The sequence below is a fragment of the Coregonus lavaretus genome (genome assembly GCF_964263955.1).
Source record: "Coregonus lavaretus genome assembly, chromosome: 7".
In the NCBI taxonomy this organism is placed as follows: Eukaryota; Metazoa; Chordata; class Actinopteri; order Salmoniformes; family Salmonidae; genus Coregonus; species Coregonus lavaretus.
In genome coordinates this window covers 40,554,039-40,569,930 of record NC_139994.1, presented here as the reverse complement: position 1 = coordinate 40,569,930, position 15,892 = coordinate 40,554,039, and the positions used below count along the sequence as shown (strand labels likewise).

The window sequence follows — 15,892 nt, the reverse complement described above, 5'->3', positions numbered from 1 at the left end:
GGAAAGGTCTAGAGTCTGCACTCTCTAGACTAGAGTTCTTATTCAACATTTTAGTTTTTGCCCTAGCACTACACACCTGATTCCACTAATCAAAGGTTTACAGTTTTTTTCGATCGCTAACAAGCATTGTTCAATACTGCGGATACATGTGCAAAACTCTAAATACAGTTATCACAACAACACTCTATGTGGCAACCTGTGGATCATTTGTCATTGTTTTGACACAAAATGCATTAAATGACAACATCTTTCAAATTACATAAATACTTGTCTCACAAAAACACATTTACCAACAAAACTCTAGTTATCTACAGACCATTTTGCAAATGTTAAGATACCCTTATCAAAACTGTTAAACTCAAGTTCAAAAGCTACTGAACATTTTATTAGACTGCAATGTTTTACATTTCTACAGTAAAAGCAAAATAGAAAATAATAATAATAACTCTTAATTATTCACAGCTGATTTTCATTCTACATTATGTAACTGAAGACCTACCCAGGTGTTTTCCATTTTTGTGTCATTACCATCTCTACAAATGGGGACATCTTTGGAATATATTTTATATAAACATGGACCCAGCCAGAGATCGTGTAGTAGCTTACAGAGGTGGAAGAGTTGCCGGGAGAGGCAGAGGATTACGTATCTGTGGTGGAAGACAACTGAGGGGATTACGTATCCGTGGTGGAAGACGACTGAGGGGAAGACCCAGAGTTTTAGTGTCAGATGAGATTAGGGCTACAATCATTGATCATGTTGTCAATCATGGTCTATCAATGAGAGATGCTGGTCTCAGAGTGCAGCCAAATTTGCAACGCTCAACTGTGTCATCTATTATAAGAATCTTCCAGCAAACTAACTGGTAAGATATGCATTCTGCATGGGCATCTAACTGTACTGAATATTACTGTAGAGTAGTAAATCGAGCAAAAGCTCTCCAAACCACTTGTGTGTAATTATTTCTGTTTTAGGACCCAACGGTTACCAAATGGAGGGGGGGGGGGGGGTAGGATTTTCTCTGCTCAGCAGGAAGCTGTAATTGTTGACATGGTCATTAGCAACAATGCCATAAAACTCAGAGAAATTCAAGAGAGAGTGTTGGCAGACAAAAATTCTTTTCAAAACGTTGAAAGTGTAAGCATGACAACCATTGCTAGAGTCTTGACAAAGCATCATATCAGCATGAAGCAGGTGTACACTGTTCCCTTTGAGAGGAACTCTGATCGTGTCAAGGAACTCCGGTACCAATATGTGCAGGTAAGATGTCTATATCCTGTAATACAGTACTGTTTTTACTGTAAACAAAACCCACCAGAGCACTGCACACTCAGCAGTGATTTCAGTTACAGTATACTGTAATGTAAACTACTGTTATAGAATAACTGTTATGTTGCCCTGTGGATTTACAATATTTTAGAGTGTCATGGAGCTTGAAGCCAGGCCAACACCGCACATGTTCGTCTTTGTGGTGAGGCTGGTATTAACATGGTGGAAGGAATGTGATTGGGAAAAGAGCAACAGTGAATGTTCCGGGCCAGAGGGGTGCCAACATCACAATGTGTGCCGTAATATCCTCTGAAGGATTGCTGTTACATAAACCACTAATTGGGCCATACAACACAGTGCGCCTCATTTCATTCATGGATGACCTCTATGGAAGGCTTTTGCCAGGTGAAGAAAGAGGGCAAGTCAGAAGAAATATGGAAACCTGGGTGATTGTATGGGACAATGTGACATTTCACTACTCCCATGCAGTCACAGAGTGGTTTGCAGCCCATCCCGGGATGGTGTCACTTTTCCTCCCCCCTTACTCTCCCTTCCTCAACCCCATAGAATAATTATTTTCCTCATGGAGGTGGAAAGTTTATGACCATGATCAAATGTCACTCTTGGATGCAATGAATGCAGCATGCCTGGATATCTCTCCAAAAGATTGCCAGGGATAGATCAGGCATGCAAATAGATTATTTCCTAGGTGTATTGCGCGAGAGGCCGCACGGTGTGATGTGGATGAGAACTTGTGGCCCAATGCAGCAGACAGGGTTCACTAGCATTGTTGTCACGACTTCCGCCGAGGCTGCCTCCCCTCCTTGTTCGGGCAGGTTTCGGCATTCGTCATCACTGGCTTACTAACCACTGCCACCCCAATTATCATCATCACATTTGTCTTGTCTTGTCAATCACACACACCTGGTTCTAATCCCCTCATTAGTCTGTGTATAAGTGTTCCCTCTGCCCCCCTTGTCCTTGTGGGTGATTGTTTGAATGTGAGAGTAGTGTAGCTCGTGGAGCTACTCATACCATTTTGTTGCCAGGGTAGATGATTCCCCTGTGTCTATGTATTGTATGGAGATACTGTTACAGTGTACTGCCAGGGTAGATAGTTTCCCCTGTGCCTGTTTCGTTTGTCGCTATTCCAGTGTATTTTGTGTAACGAAGGAATAAACTCTGTATTCGGTGACTACCCTCCTGCGCCTGACTCCTTCCATCACACGCATCACAGAATCACCCACCTGCTATGGAGTCAGCGGGAGAAGAGCGCATGCCTGAAGTCGTGGCACGAGTCCAGGAACATTCCCCGATGCTGGCCAGCGTGGGGGAAGCGATGGATCGGGTTCTTCAGGTCGTCCAACGCCTGGAGAGGACAGGACCCGATTTGTCAACACCAGCTGGTCAACCGGATCCAGCCACCTACACCCCAGCACCCGGAGGGATCCAGATATCCCGACCACGGGCGTTCGATGGGACGGTGGCGCTCTGCCAAGGATTCCTCCTCCAACTAGAGCTTTACTTCTCCAGCATCAGGCTGGCGCCATCGGAGCGGGAGAAGGTGTCCGTCCTCGTTTCCTCCCTCTGTGGGAAAGCCCTGGAGTGGGCCAACGCGGTGTGGAACGAAGGAGGAGCCGCGTTGGAGGACTACGGGGAGTTCGCTCGCCTCTTCCGGGTGGTCTTCGATCACCCGCCCGAGGGTCGATAGGCGGGCGAGCGGCTGGTCCACCTGAGGCAGGGGACGAGGACCGCGCATGACTTCGCGTTGGAGTTTCGGACTCTGGCAGCGGGGTCCAGGTGGAACGAGCGGGCCTTGATCGACCATTTCCGTTGCCATCTGTGGGAGGATGTCCGATGGGAGCTAGCCTGCCGGGACACCATGTTGTCCTTCACGAGACTGGTGGACATGGCCATTCGTTTGGACAACCTGCTGGCAGCTAGAGGACGTCCTGGTAGGGGTCTGCCCGTTTCCACCCCGGACGACTCGGCTCCCGAGCTGATGGAGCTGGGTGGAGCCGCTGTCCGAGAGAGCGGAGGAAGAAAGCGACAGTGCCACTCTGGTGGCACGAAGGGACAGTACACCACACGTCGTAGTCAACGTTCTTTTGGGCCTGGAGGCGGCAGGCAGGGCACTCTCGCATCACACTAGGTATCGAACACCCACACTTGTTCAGAGCCCTCTGCTGCGCACTGTACCCTACCTATCCACTTTCCCGATCACATGGTAGTTCCCCAGTGTAAGGCGCTAGACGATTCAGGCGCAGCTGGGAACTTTATGGCCAAGGCATTTCATTGGTTCCCATATCCATTCCACTCCCCATCAGAGCACTTGATAGTCGACCATTGGGGTCCGGGTTTGTTACGGAAGTCACTATACCAGTCACCATGATCACCCAGGAGACACATTGTGAGCAGGTTATTTTTTTCGATTATTGAGTCTCCTGCTTTCCCTGTGGTATTAGGTATCCCTTGGCTAGCACTCCACAACGACGCAGAGGGCTCTCACGGGGTGTTCGCGAGAGTGTCAAGGTAGGTGTCTAGGTGTTTCCATTGGTACAACCATGGTGGAAAGTCCAGACGGTACCTCCACCGTGCGTATTCCCCCTGAATACCTCGATTTGGCGCACGCGTCTAAATTACCACCTCATCGGGCGGGGGATTGCGCGATATACCTTCGGGTAGACGCTGTACCTCCCAGGAGTCATGTGTGCCCGCTGTCGCAGGCTGAAACGGAGGCTTTGGAAACATACATCACCGAGTCCCTCGGCCTGGGGTATATACGTCCCTCCACTTTACCCGCCTCCTCAAGTTTCTTCTTTGTGAAGAAGAAAGACGGCGGTCTGTGCCCGTGCATTGATTATCGATCACTGAACAGGGAGACGATTAGATTTAGTTATCCTCTCCCCCTCTTTCCTTCAGTGATTGAGTCAATGCATGGGGCGCGCTTCTTCACTAAGCTAGATCTCAGGAGTGCATACAACCTGGTGCGTGTTCGGGAGGGGGATGAGTGGAAGACAGCATTCAGCACAACCACAGGGCATTATGAATACCTGGTGATGCCCTACGGTTTGATGAATGCTCCATCCGTCTTTCAGTCCTTTGTGAACAAGGTGTTTCGGGACATGCTTGGTCGCGGTGTGGTGGTCTACATCGATGACATCCTGGTGTATTCCACTACGTGCGCTGAGCATGTGTCCCTGGTTCGCAAAGTGCTGTTAGAAAATGACCTTTATGCCAAGGCAGAGAAGTGTATGTTTTTCCAGCAGTTTGTCTCCTTCCTCGGATACCGCATTACCACCTCAGGTGTGGAGATGGAGGGAGATCGCATTTCAGCCGTGCGTAATTGGCCGACTCCAAACACGGTTAAGGAGGTGCAGCGCTTCCTTTGCCAACTACTATCAGAGGTTTATCCGGGGTTTTGGCAAGGTCGCAGCTCCCATTACATCCCTGTTGAAGGGTGGGCCTGGTCTGCTGAGGCTGACCTTCAGGAGACTGCGGGGTCTGTTCACCTCAGCCCCGGTACTGGCCCACCCTGATCCATCACTACCGTTCGTAGTAGAGGTGGATGCGTCCAAGGTAGGGATAGGCGCTGTCCTGTCCCAACACTCAGGCACGCCACCCAAGCTCCGCCCCTGCCTGTGCCTTCTTCTCTAAGAAGCTCAGCCCGGCGGAGCAGAACAACGACGTTGGTGATCGGGAGCTGTTGGCTGTTGTCCGAGCTTTGACCGTGTGGAGGCATTGGCTCGAAGGAGCGAAACACCCTTTCCTCGTCTGGACGGACCACCCTAACCTGGAGTACATCCGGGCAGCGAGGAGGCTGAATCCTCGCCAGGCCAGGTGGGCCCTATTCTTCACCCGGTTTGATTTTACACTATCATACATTCCGGGCACGAAGAACGTGAACGTACTGTCCCAGCTGTATGACACAGAGGAGAGGCCCAGAGACAACACCCCCATACTCCCGGCCTCCACACACGTCACCCTCCTCTGGTCACCCAGGTATCGGTCATACAGCGCGCTGCTTGATCGGAAAGTACTGGTGGCCTACCTTGGCTAAGGACGTGAGGGTGTACGTCTCCTCCTGCTCGGTGTGCGCCCAGAGTAAGGCACCTAGGCACCTCCCAGTGGGTAAGTTACAACCTTTACCAGTTCCACAACGACCATGGTCTCACCTTAGTATAGATTTTTTGACCGATCTTCCCCTCTCCCAAGGTAACACCACCATCCTAGTCATTGTGGACCGCTTTTCCAAGTCCTGCCGCCTCCATACTCTGCCCAGTCTCCCCACGGCCCTGCAGACTGCGGAGGCCCTGTTTACTCACGTCTTCTGGCACTACGGGGTGCCAGAGGATATAGTGTCCGACCAAGGTCCCCAGTTCACGTCCAAGGTCTGGAAGGCATTCATGGAACGTCTGGGGGTCTCGGTCAGCCTGACCTCAGAGTTCCACCCCGAGTCAAATGGGCAGGTGGAATGGGTAAATCAGGATGTGGGTAGGTTCCTGCGGTCCTACTGCCAGAACCGGCCGGGGGAGTGGTCGGTATTCTTGCCATGGGCAGAATATGCCCAGAACTCTCTCCGACACCATTCCAATGTGTTTTAGGTTACCAACCGGTTCTGGCACCGTGGCACCAGAGCCAGACCGAGGCTCCTGCGGTGGATGACTGGTTTCGGCACGTGGAGGAGGCGTGGGACGCTGCCCACATTCACCTCAGAAGGCCAACGCTGACCGTCACTGCATTTAGGCCCCCGGTCTTCGTACCGGGGGATCGGGTCTGGCTCGCGACCCGGAATCTGTCCCTCTGCCTGCCCTGCCGGAAGCTGAGCCCGCTGTTTGTGGGGCCGTTCAAAGTCCTGAGGAGAATCAACGAGGTCACTTATAGGTTGTTACTCCCCCCTGATTACCGTATTGAGGACATTCTATACAGTACAGGTTTGCCACGCGTCCTCCTGGACGTCCCCGAGGCTGGGGTCGGCGCGCTGCTGGAGCTGCGCGTCAAGGGGGGGTACTGTCACGACTTCCGCCGAGGCTGCCTCCCCTCCTTGTTCGGGCAGGCTTCAGCGTTCGTTGTCACCGGCTTACTAACCACTGCCGCCCCAATTATCATCATCACATTTGTCTTGTCTTGTCAATCACATACACCTGGTTCTAATCCCCTCATTAGTCTGTGTATAAGTGTTCCCTCTGCCCCCTTGTCCTTGTGGGTGATTGTTTGAGGACATTCTATACAGTACAGGTTTGCCACTCTTATGTAAAAATGACTGTTGGTTCATCTAAAAAAATATGATATTAAAGACAAATTGACACATTTTAGCTGTTTTGTAGGTCATGATATTATGAATGACAAAGTGTGCATGTCGTGAGAGACTGTTAGCTTTTATTTGGTAGAAAGATTTGCTTTTGTGACATATAGGATGTGCATTGCCAAGTTGCATGTTGTTTTGATAACTGTATTTAGAGTTTTGCACATGTATCCGCAGTATTGAACAATGCTTGTTAGCAATCGAAAAAAAACTGTAATAATGACTTGATTAGAGGAATCAGGTGTGTAGTGCTAGGGCAAAAAACTAAAATACGCACCACTTTAAGTCTCCAGGAACAGGAATAAGAAACAATGCTCTAGAGAGTGCATAGACCTTTCCCAAAGGGAAAACCAATCAGGGACATGTATTGATCTAACAGAACTTGAGGGCCTGCACCCCATAGAGGGTAAAGAGTGTGTGATACAAGATGATACACACCTGCCCAGAATCTCCAGTAGCTCTGCCACACCGTTGAAGTGCTCAGTCTCATAGATAAACCTGGAAGAACAGAGACAAGGCACACAAACGCATAATTTGCAATATTTCAATTTGTGTGTGTGTGTTGGGTTTACGTGTGAGTCTGCATGAGTGTCTGTGTGAGTTTGCACGTGAGTGAGTGTGTGAGTATGTACATGCGTGCGTGTCTGCCTGAGCGTATGTGTGTGTGTGTGTGTGTGTGTGTGTGTGTGTGTGTGTGTGGTACCTGAGGAAGATATTGTTGATCTGTTTGCGTATGTACGCCCGCAGGCCGAGCAGTTTGCCGTAGACACGATGCAGGATGGTCTTGAGGTACTCTCTCTCCCTCGGATCTTCACTGTCAAACAATTCCAACAGCTACACACACACACACACACACACACACACACACACACACACACACACACACACACACATACAGACAGGCACACACAGAGAAAGAGAGATAAATGATCAAAATGCAGACATAGAGAACCCAGAGAGTCTGAGTAATACACAAACAGAGACAGAAGAAATAGCTTTTTACCTGAAGAACAAACTTCTGGTCGACATAGCGTTTGGCCATGGAGGGCTGGAAGTCTGGGCTCTCCAGGAAACGCAGAAAGAACTCATACACCAGCTGAGAAAACAGACACACAGAGAACACACACACACACACACAGTTAAGACAGAGTTAAGACTGAGGATGATACATGGAATCATCTTCACAGATATAGATTTCAAGTCTGTTACTAATCGTATGACTGCCCGTGTTGTGTGTGTGTGTGTGTGTGTGTGTGTGTGTGTGTGTGTGTGTGTGTGTGTGTGTGTGTGTGTGTGTGTGTGTGTGTGTGTGTGTGTGTGTGTGTGTGTGTGTGTGTGTGCATGCGTGTACCTGCAGGTGTGGCCAGGAGGCCTCTAGAGTGGGTTCATCCTCCTCCGGGTCAAACTCTGGGTTCTCACTGGGAGGTAACGTCCTGAAGATATTCACTGAGATCTAAAAGAGGATAGAGTGATGGAGGGATGGAAGGAGGAGAGGAGAGGAGACGAGATGAGAGGTGGAGAGGTGGAGAGGTGGAGAGAGGAGAGGTGGAGGGAGGAGGAAAGGAAAAGGAGGAAAAATAAGAGAATAGAAACTTCATAACCCTTTCTCTTTTCTCAAACGCTATCTATCTATTTCCTTTGTCCTGTCCCTCTCTTCCTCTCCTCCCTCTTTCTCTCTCCTTCAACCAATCCTTTATTTTAGTTTACACTCCAGTTGAAGAGGTCTTTACATCTCCCCACCTCCTCTCATCCCTCCATCTCTCCCTTTCTCCAATCTTCTACTCCTCTCTATCCCTTCTCCACCCCCTTTCCTCTCCTATTCTCCCCCCTCTCCCTCCCTCCATCCCTCTCTCCTCTCACACTCTCTTCTCCCTACCGCCTCCCCCTCCCTCCCTCTCTCCATCTCTCTCACCATCTTAATAGCCTCTGGGTAGAGTGGCTCTATCAGAACTCCTCTGCTTGTAGCAACAGACTCCACCAGTTCGTTGAGCGCAGCTCGTTTGATCTCTTTCCCCTTCAGGTCTGCCACACAGTCCAGGAAGTCAAAGAGGACGCAGCACTGCTGCAGCTTCTTACAGAACAGGTCATGGAGCTCTGCCACAGGGGCATCTGGGGAGGGATGGAGAGAGGGACGGTGAGAGGGATGGAGAGAGGGACGGTGAGAGGGATGGAGAGAGGGACGGTGAGAGGGATGGAGAGAGGGACGGTGAGAGGGATGGAGAGAGGGACGGTGAGAGGGATGGAGAGAGGGACGGTGAGAGGGATGGAGAGAGGGACGGTGAGAGGGATGGAGAGAGGGACGGTGAGAGGGATGGAGAGAGGGACGGTGAGAGGGATGGAGAGAGGGACGGTGATAGGGATGGAGAGAGGGACGGAGAGAGGGATGGAGAGAGGGACGGTGAGAGGGATGGAGAGAGGGACGGTGAGAGGGATGGAGAGAGGGACGGTGAGAGGGATGGAGAGATGGACGGAGAGAGGGATGGAGAGAGGGACAGGTTAAACACACAACACTCCTGCAAACAGTCAAAACCTTTTCAACCAACAGGCTGCACCTTTTGATCACATCAAGGTAACACAAAACCCTTGAACTAAATGTTCAAAGTCTAAATGTTCAAAAGTGTACATCCATCCCTCTTCCTCTTTGCACCTCTCCAACCCTCTCCCCCAACCCTCCTTCCCTCTCACAGGGCTCTACGCTGACCTTTTTTATAAGGAGCATGTGTTGAAAAATTGTTGGAAAATGTAGGCGCACAAAACAAAAAATAGGAGCACAATGAAAAATATTTTAGATATTAACGCTAGAATCCACCCAAAAATGTGCCTCACTGATGCTCCTAAATAGAACTTCCAGGTCGCACAGCAAAATATTTAAGTGCATATGCGAGTAAAATGGTCGAACTGTAGAGCTCTGTCTCACCCCTCCATCCTTTTCTCCCTCCTCTCTCCCTCCATCCATTCCTCTCTCTCCCTCCATAGTCAGACTATGAAGGAGAAATCTAATCCGTTTTTAATGGAGAGTAATTGTATGAAGAAGAGCCGAACTAGGAACCAGAAAGAACAGATCGAGAAAGGGAGGGAAAAGAGAGAGAAAGAGAAAGAGAGAGAGAGAGAGAGAGAGAGAGAGAGAGAGAGAGAGAGCGAGAGAGAGAGAGAGAGCAAGGGAGTATGACTACAGTAGGGATGGGCAACTGGCGGCCCACTGAGGCCCTCGAGTCGATTTTCAAAAACGGGGGGCCCGACCTCAGTCTGGGTCTCAACTTACTGTTGAGAATTAGAATAGTATAATACATAATATGCAATTAAAAAATGTGGTTGTGCATCAGCAGTTTTTCTATTGTTACAGTATGTCAGTCACTGACAGTCACTCAATTAGCCATGTCAGCTAACAATGTTTTAATTGGTAAGTTAGAACTAGTAATCATGGCCAACTAGTAATCATGGCCAAATATCGACAGGGCACGCAAGGCACATGCCCAGGGGCCCTGACCTCCAGGGGGCCCCAATTGATTTTGTTAGTCACTCTCACTCAGATATCATATTAACATGGCATAAGTCATGGCAAAATTAGTAGAATTGTATGAAATGTGTTATAGAATTGCAAAAATGTCTCTCCACCCCATGGCAAAATATGTACTTTAACATGTCCTTTAAATGTACTAAAACATTTATCTGCGCCATCAAGACACGGGCCAGTAAAATGTTAAAAAGGTAAGGGCCAGCCCTGCATTTAGTTAAGTAGTTTAACTGCACAAATATATTTATTGCACAAATCACTTGACTGCATGTGTGGGTATTGATGTGGGTACGCAGACCCGCGAGCCACTGCATCGCGTCATGATGACTTCACATTTTTTGTGGCCCCCATCCCCATCAAAGTTGCCCATCCCTGGGCTACAGTATTAAGGAAAGGAATTGTGCCCATAGGCCTGTTCAAAAGTAGTGGACTATATAGGGAATAGGGTATCATTAAGGATACAGGAGGAGGGGGCTAGGGAAAGGGGTGAAGAGAGAGGGGGAGCGAACTAGAATAAGAGAGAGAGAGAGAGAGAGAGAGAGAGAGAGAGAGAGAGAGAGAGAGAGAGAGAGAGAGAGAGAGAGAGAGAGAGAGAGAGAGAGAGAGAGAGAGAGAGAGAGAGAGAGAGGGAGAGAGAGGAGAGAGAGATTTACACAGGGTTCTACATGGAACCCAAAAGAGTTCTACCTGGAACCACAAAGGGTTATCCTATGGGGACAGCCGAAGAACCCTTTTGGAACCCTTTTTTGTAAGTGTACATATTGTAGCTTCCGGAGCACAGTGGCAGAAAAATATAAATTAAATTGGAGACAGTGAGTTTGTGGAAACATGGATGGAGAGAGAGGGGAGAGAGAGGGAGAGAGAGAAGAGAGAGAGAGAGAGAGCTAGAGAGCAAAAGGGCAGGAGAGAGAAATAATGTGAAAAAGACAGGGAGTTTAAAGGTGTGCAGACATCTTTAAGGGGCAGACATGAAGAAGCATCACTGATTCAGACACCCGGCAACACACACACACACACACACACAGACAGACAGAGCTAAATATAGTACTGCCACAGAGAGAGGGAGAAGAGAGAGATGGGGGAAAGGGCGAGAGAGAGAGAGAGAGAGAGAGAGAGAGAGAGAGAGAGAGAGAGAGAGAGAGAGAGAGAGAGAGAGAGAGAGAGAGAGAGAGAGAGAAGGGAGAGGTATACTGGGTTAAAGGATGACATCATCTCTGTTGCTCTTCTGTCTCTCACCTCTCTTTCCCCTTCCTCCCTCCATCTCCCTGGGTACCTCTCCCTCCATCCATCCCTCCCTCCCTTTCTTTCTCCTTCTCTCTGTGGCTTTCTAAATGAGATGAGCAACTACTGCTCTTGTCTTTAAATAACACTTTTTCTGTTTTGGCTGTGTGTGTGTGTGTGTGTGTGTGTGTGTGTGTGTGTGTGTGTGTGTGTGTGTGTGTGTGTGTGTATGTATGTGTGTGTGTGTGTGTGTGTGTGTGTGTGTGTGTGTGTGTGTGTGTGTGTGTGTGTGTGTGTGTGTGTGTGTGAGTGTGACGACGAAACGCTCTATTTTAGCTGCCACCCTCCTCCCTCTCTCTCTCACTGTCTAACCTCACCCACATTATGACGCAGTGAGAGAGAGAGAATGAGAAAGGGAGAGAGAGAGAGAGAGGGAGAGAGAGAAAGAGACAGAGAGAGACAGAGTCAGAGGTAAAGAGAGATAGACAGAGAGAGAGAGAGAGAGAGAGAGAGAGAGAGAGAGAGAGAGAGAGAGAGAGAGAGAGAGAGAGAGAGAGAGATAGAGAAGATATAGAATCATAATTTCTTTATTATGTCCCTTTCGGGAAATGGTGTCTTGCATCTCAACACAGCATCACCACATAAGAGACAATTCGAAATGTACTGGGCTGGGGTGGGTCTAAGTTTTTTTTTTGCTTTGGGGAGGGATGTGTGGTTTTTTATTGGGCACAGAGGAGGTTTTTCCCTGGTTTACATTGTCCCTTTTGCAGGTTTTACTATATAATTTCTTCCATCCTAGTCACATTTCCTCATCTACTTGCATGCACCGCACCTATATCAAGGTGTTTTGGTACATCCCTTATGCACTATGCTTTTGTGTGCGCTAACTATTACTATACCACCAGGTCAATATGGTCTACCAGTCTAACTGTCTATCCTGCCCTCTATCCACCATTCATAGTGACAATAGTGGTAGGTGGATCGTATATGTCCAGATCTGCAATAGGCTAACTAGCATTCATACCACACATAAAATCATTCAAAGCTGCACCAGTTTTCAATATGACAAGAACAAATAGGAATAGCTGATAGACAGAGGAGAGGCCAGGTGCGTCATTGCGCATGAAAGATCCCCTATTGATCTTTTTGACAAGACAATAATCCTACCTAGACTAACATACAACTACACAATGCAATGAATAATTGCGTTATTGTTTTCAAGTGAGTACAAAATTCTACTCTAGGCTGCAGTGAAAATGTACTTTGAATAATGGCGCAAAAGCCCTGTGATTTGAATGTTTCATTCCATTTGAATCACTCGATAAGGTCTAGAAAGGGACAGTAGCAGGCCGGTCTGGCTGTATTTTTACTTCTGATACTGAGATATGCTGTCTGTTGCGGATCATCATTCTCCCAAGTCGTCCTATAATAATGTGACCACATAAACTGCGTTTACACAGGCAGCCTAATTCTGATATTTTTTCCACTAATTAGTCTTTTGACCAATCACATTATACATTTTCACATCATATCTTTTTCAGAGCTGATTTGAATGGTCAATAGACCATTTAGGGAAAAAAATACCATAATTGCGCTGCCTGTGTAAACACAGCCATATCCTCCCAGCAGGCCCAGTTATTAAGGAAAGCTTAGTAATCTCCAATCCGTACGTCTACTCCTCGCACACCTAGAACCTAACTCTTTAATATAGCCTAAAGATTTGTCATTTAACTTTTACCTTTTATATGTGGCATAAACACAACCAGTCACAATGTTTTAATCTGATTAGGCTACTTCAAAAGTCTCCTGTAGGCTACCTGCGCACGTTCGTCCAAAATATATTTACAGCATTAAAAACTGTGTAGCAGCCATTTGATAAATGGAAAGAAACATCTGTTACAAAACACCAAAAGGTTTAATGACATTTGGAGATTGTCAAACCAAGCCTTCGATACTGGATAGGCCTACATGGTAGGGAGGGATGTATTTTATGTTTGTCGAGATTAACAGAAGTTAGGTTTCCCTTCATTTGGCAACAGATTTTCATGTGAATATTCAAAAATCCACATAAAGAAAATATTTGAATTTTCCCACCAATGGTGTGTTTCCACCAAACAGACTTGTTGCGGATAACAATCAGTGCGTGATAACATAGTGCACACAAAATGTACTTTTTCGCTTACGTTAGCAGATGTGCCTACACAGATGTGCCTACACTGGTCTTGGCACTTGCGCTCTAGCCAACACTCGCAGATACAGTGCGGGTAGGCTAGTCTACATGATGACATTATTATGGCATCCAAGCAGTCAAGCATCTATCATCATGTCACCAGAATTAGACACTCAATATTTATTGGAAAGGAGCATTAAGATCACCGTGCACTTTCACCACCCTGTGAAGTTCATCATAAGTTATTTAATCTGTAGCCTGTTTGCTTATGGCTGTATACAGTTCATTGAGTGCGGTCTTAGTGCCAACATCAGTTTGTGGTGGTAAATAAAAAAAATGTATTTAGTCAGCCACCAATTGTGCAAGTTCTCCCACTTAAAAAGATGAGAGAGGCCTGTAATTTTCATCATAGGTACACGTCAACTATGACAGACAAAATGAGAAAAGAACATCCAGAAAATCACATTGTAGGATTTTTAATGAATTTATTTGCAAATTATGGTGGAAAATAAGTATTTGGTCAATAACAAAAGTTTCTCAATACTTTTGAGAAACTTACTTACAGAAAACGACCTGTGTCATTGCCAACAAAGGGTATATAACCCTTTGTTGGCAATGACACAGGTCAAACGTTTTCTGTAAGTCTTCACAAGGTTTTCACACACTGTTGCTGGTATTTTGGCCCATTCCTCCATGCAGATCTCCTCTAGAGCAGTGATGTTTTGGGGCTGTCGCTGGGCAACACAGACTTTCAACTCCCTCCAAAGATTTTCTATGGGGTTGAGATCTGAAGACTGGCTAGGCCACTCCAGGACCTTGAAATGCTTCTTACGAAGCCACTCCTTCGTTGCCCGGGCGGTGTGTTTGGGATCATTGTCATGCTGAAAGACCCAGCCACGTTTCATCTTCAATGCCCTTGCTGATGGAAGGAGGTTTTCACTCAAAATCTCACGATACATGGCCCCATTCATTCTTTCCTTTACACGGATCAGTCGTCCTGGTCCCTTTGCAGAAAAACAGCCCCAAAGCATGCTTCACAGTAGGTATGGTGTTCTTTGGATGCAACTCAGCATTCTTTGTCCTCCAAACACGACGAGTTTAGTTTTTACCAAAAAGTTCTATTTTGGTTTCATCTGACCATATGACATTCTCCCAATCCTCTTCTGGATCATCCAAATGCACTCTAGCAAACTTCAGACGGGCCTGGACATGTACTGGCTTAAGCAGGGGGACACGTCTTGCACTGCAGGATTTGAGTCCCTGGCGGCGTAGTGTGTTACTGATGGTAGGCTTTGTTACTTGGGTCCCAGCTCTCTGCAGGTCATTCACTAGGTCCCCCCGTGTGGTTCTGGGATTTTTGCTCACTGTCTCTGTGTTTTCTCTAGCAGGAGGTAAGCTTGGCTTCTTATATGGTGTTGAGTAAAGCTTAAACCATGTATTTAGATTGTAGGTAGGTATTGTAGGTAGGTATTGTAGTTAGGTATTGTAGGTAGTTTATTTAGGTAGTTATTGTAGGTTATTGTAGGTAAGTTTTGTATTCGGCGGTGCCCGGTGAAGCACGAGGCTAGCTAACCCACTACCTGGACCAATAAAGCTAGCTAGCTAGCGGGTAGCTACTGGTAACTTTTAACAACTGTGGATAGTTGTTTCCAATGTTATTTCACGCTTAAGAGTACCTGTAATTAAGCCAGCTAGCTACCTACCATTCAGCTGTTTTTCTAACCTCATTATCTGAGGCATTAACGTTAGGTAGTTAGTAGCTACTGTACTTAATTACAGCTACTGATTGCAGAAGACCAATGTATTCTTGTCTGCCACCCAGACAGCTGGCGTCGGGTAAGTTTGGCTTTATACATAGCTTGGGCTTTGTCGAGTAGGGCTTAAACTATGTATTTAGATTGTAGCTAGGTATTGTATGTAGGCATCGTGGGTTGTTGTGGGTAGTTATTGCATGTAATTATTGTAGGTTAGCATTGTATTCGGCGGTGCCGGGTGTAGCACGAAGCTAGCTAGCTAGCTAACTCACCTCCTGGACTAGCTGGCGAGTAGCTATTAGCAACGGTAGCAACTAAATACAATATCCTTTTAGCCAGCTACATTTGTTCGCAGCGCCGCCGTTTTTCAAAACAAAGTCAACACAGCAGCCATTGCTAGCTAGCCAACACGACCAGCTAGCTGTACTGTAGCAGCTAAATACAATATATTTGTGCTAGCTAGCCAACGTTTAATTATTGCTGCGTTATGAAAGGAACTAGACACGGACACGAATTATCTGTTTAGTGTGTTAACACACTATTGGTAGTTTGTTGTAACCAAGTATTGGTGCTAAACTGTGTGTTATTGGATGCTAGCATGCTAGTTAGCTATGGCGTCATAGTTAGCTAGCTGAATAAAGTAAGTTGAGTCTATTCCTTG

General features: G+C 47.2%; 1 protein-coding gene across 1 annotated transcript in view; it reads right to left on the bottom strand.

The window, feature by feature from the left end:
• ppp2r5b (protein phosphatase 2, regulatory subunit B', beta) overlaps window positions 1-15,892 on the bottom strand; it is a gene marked incomplete at both ends in the record, with an annotated part of 63,741 nt that overhangs the window by 23,809 nt on the left and 24,040 nt on the right. The window contains 5 exons of the mRNA XM_084165262.1: window positions 7,011-7,070; window positions 7,276-7,406; window positions 7,576-7,668; window positions 7,924-8,025; window positions 8,485-8,681. Of these exons, the coding sequence (XP_084021388.1) occupies window positions 7,011-7,070; window positions 7,276-7,406; window positions 7,576-7,668; window positions 7,924-8,025; window positions 8,485-8,681 (583 nt within the window). The remainder of the gene's footprint in view (window positions 1-7,010; window positions 7,071-7,275; window positions 7,407-7,575; window positions 7,669-7,923; window positions 8,026-8,484; window positions 8,682-15,892) is intronic.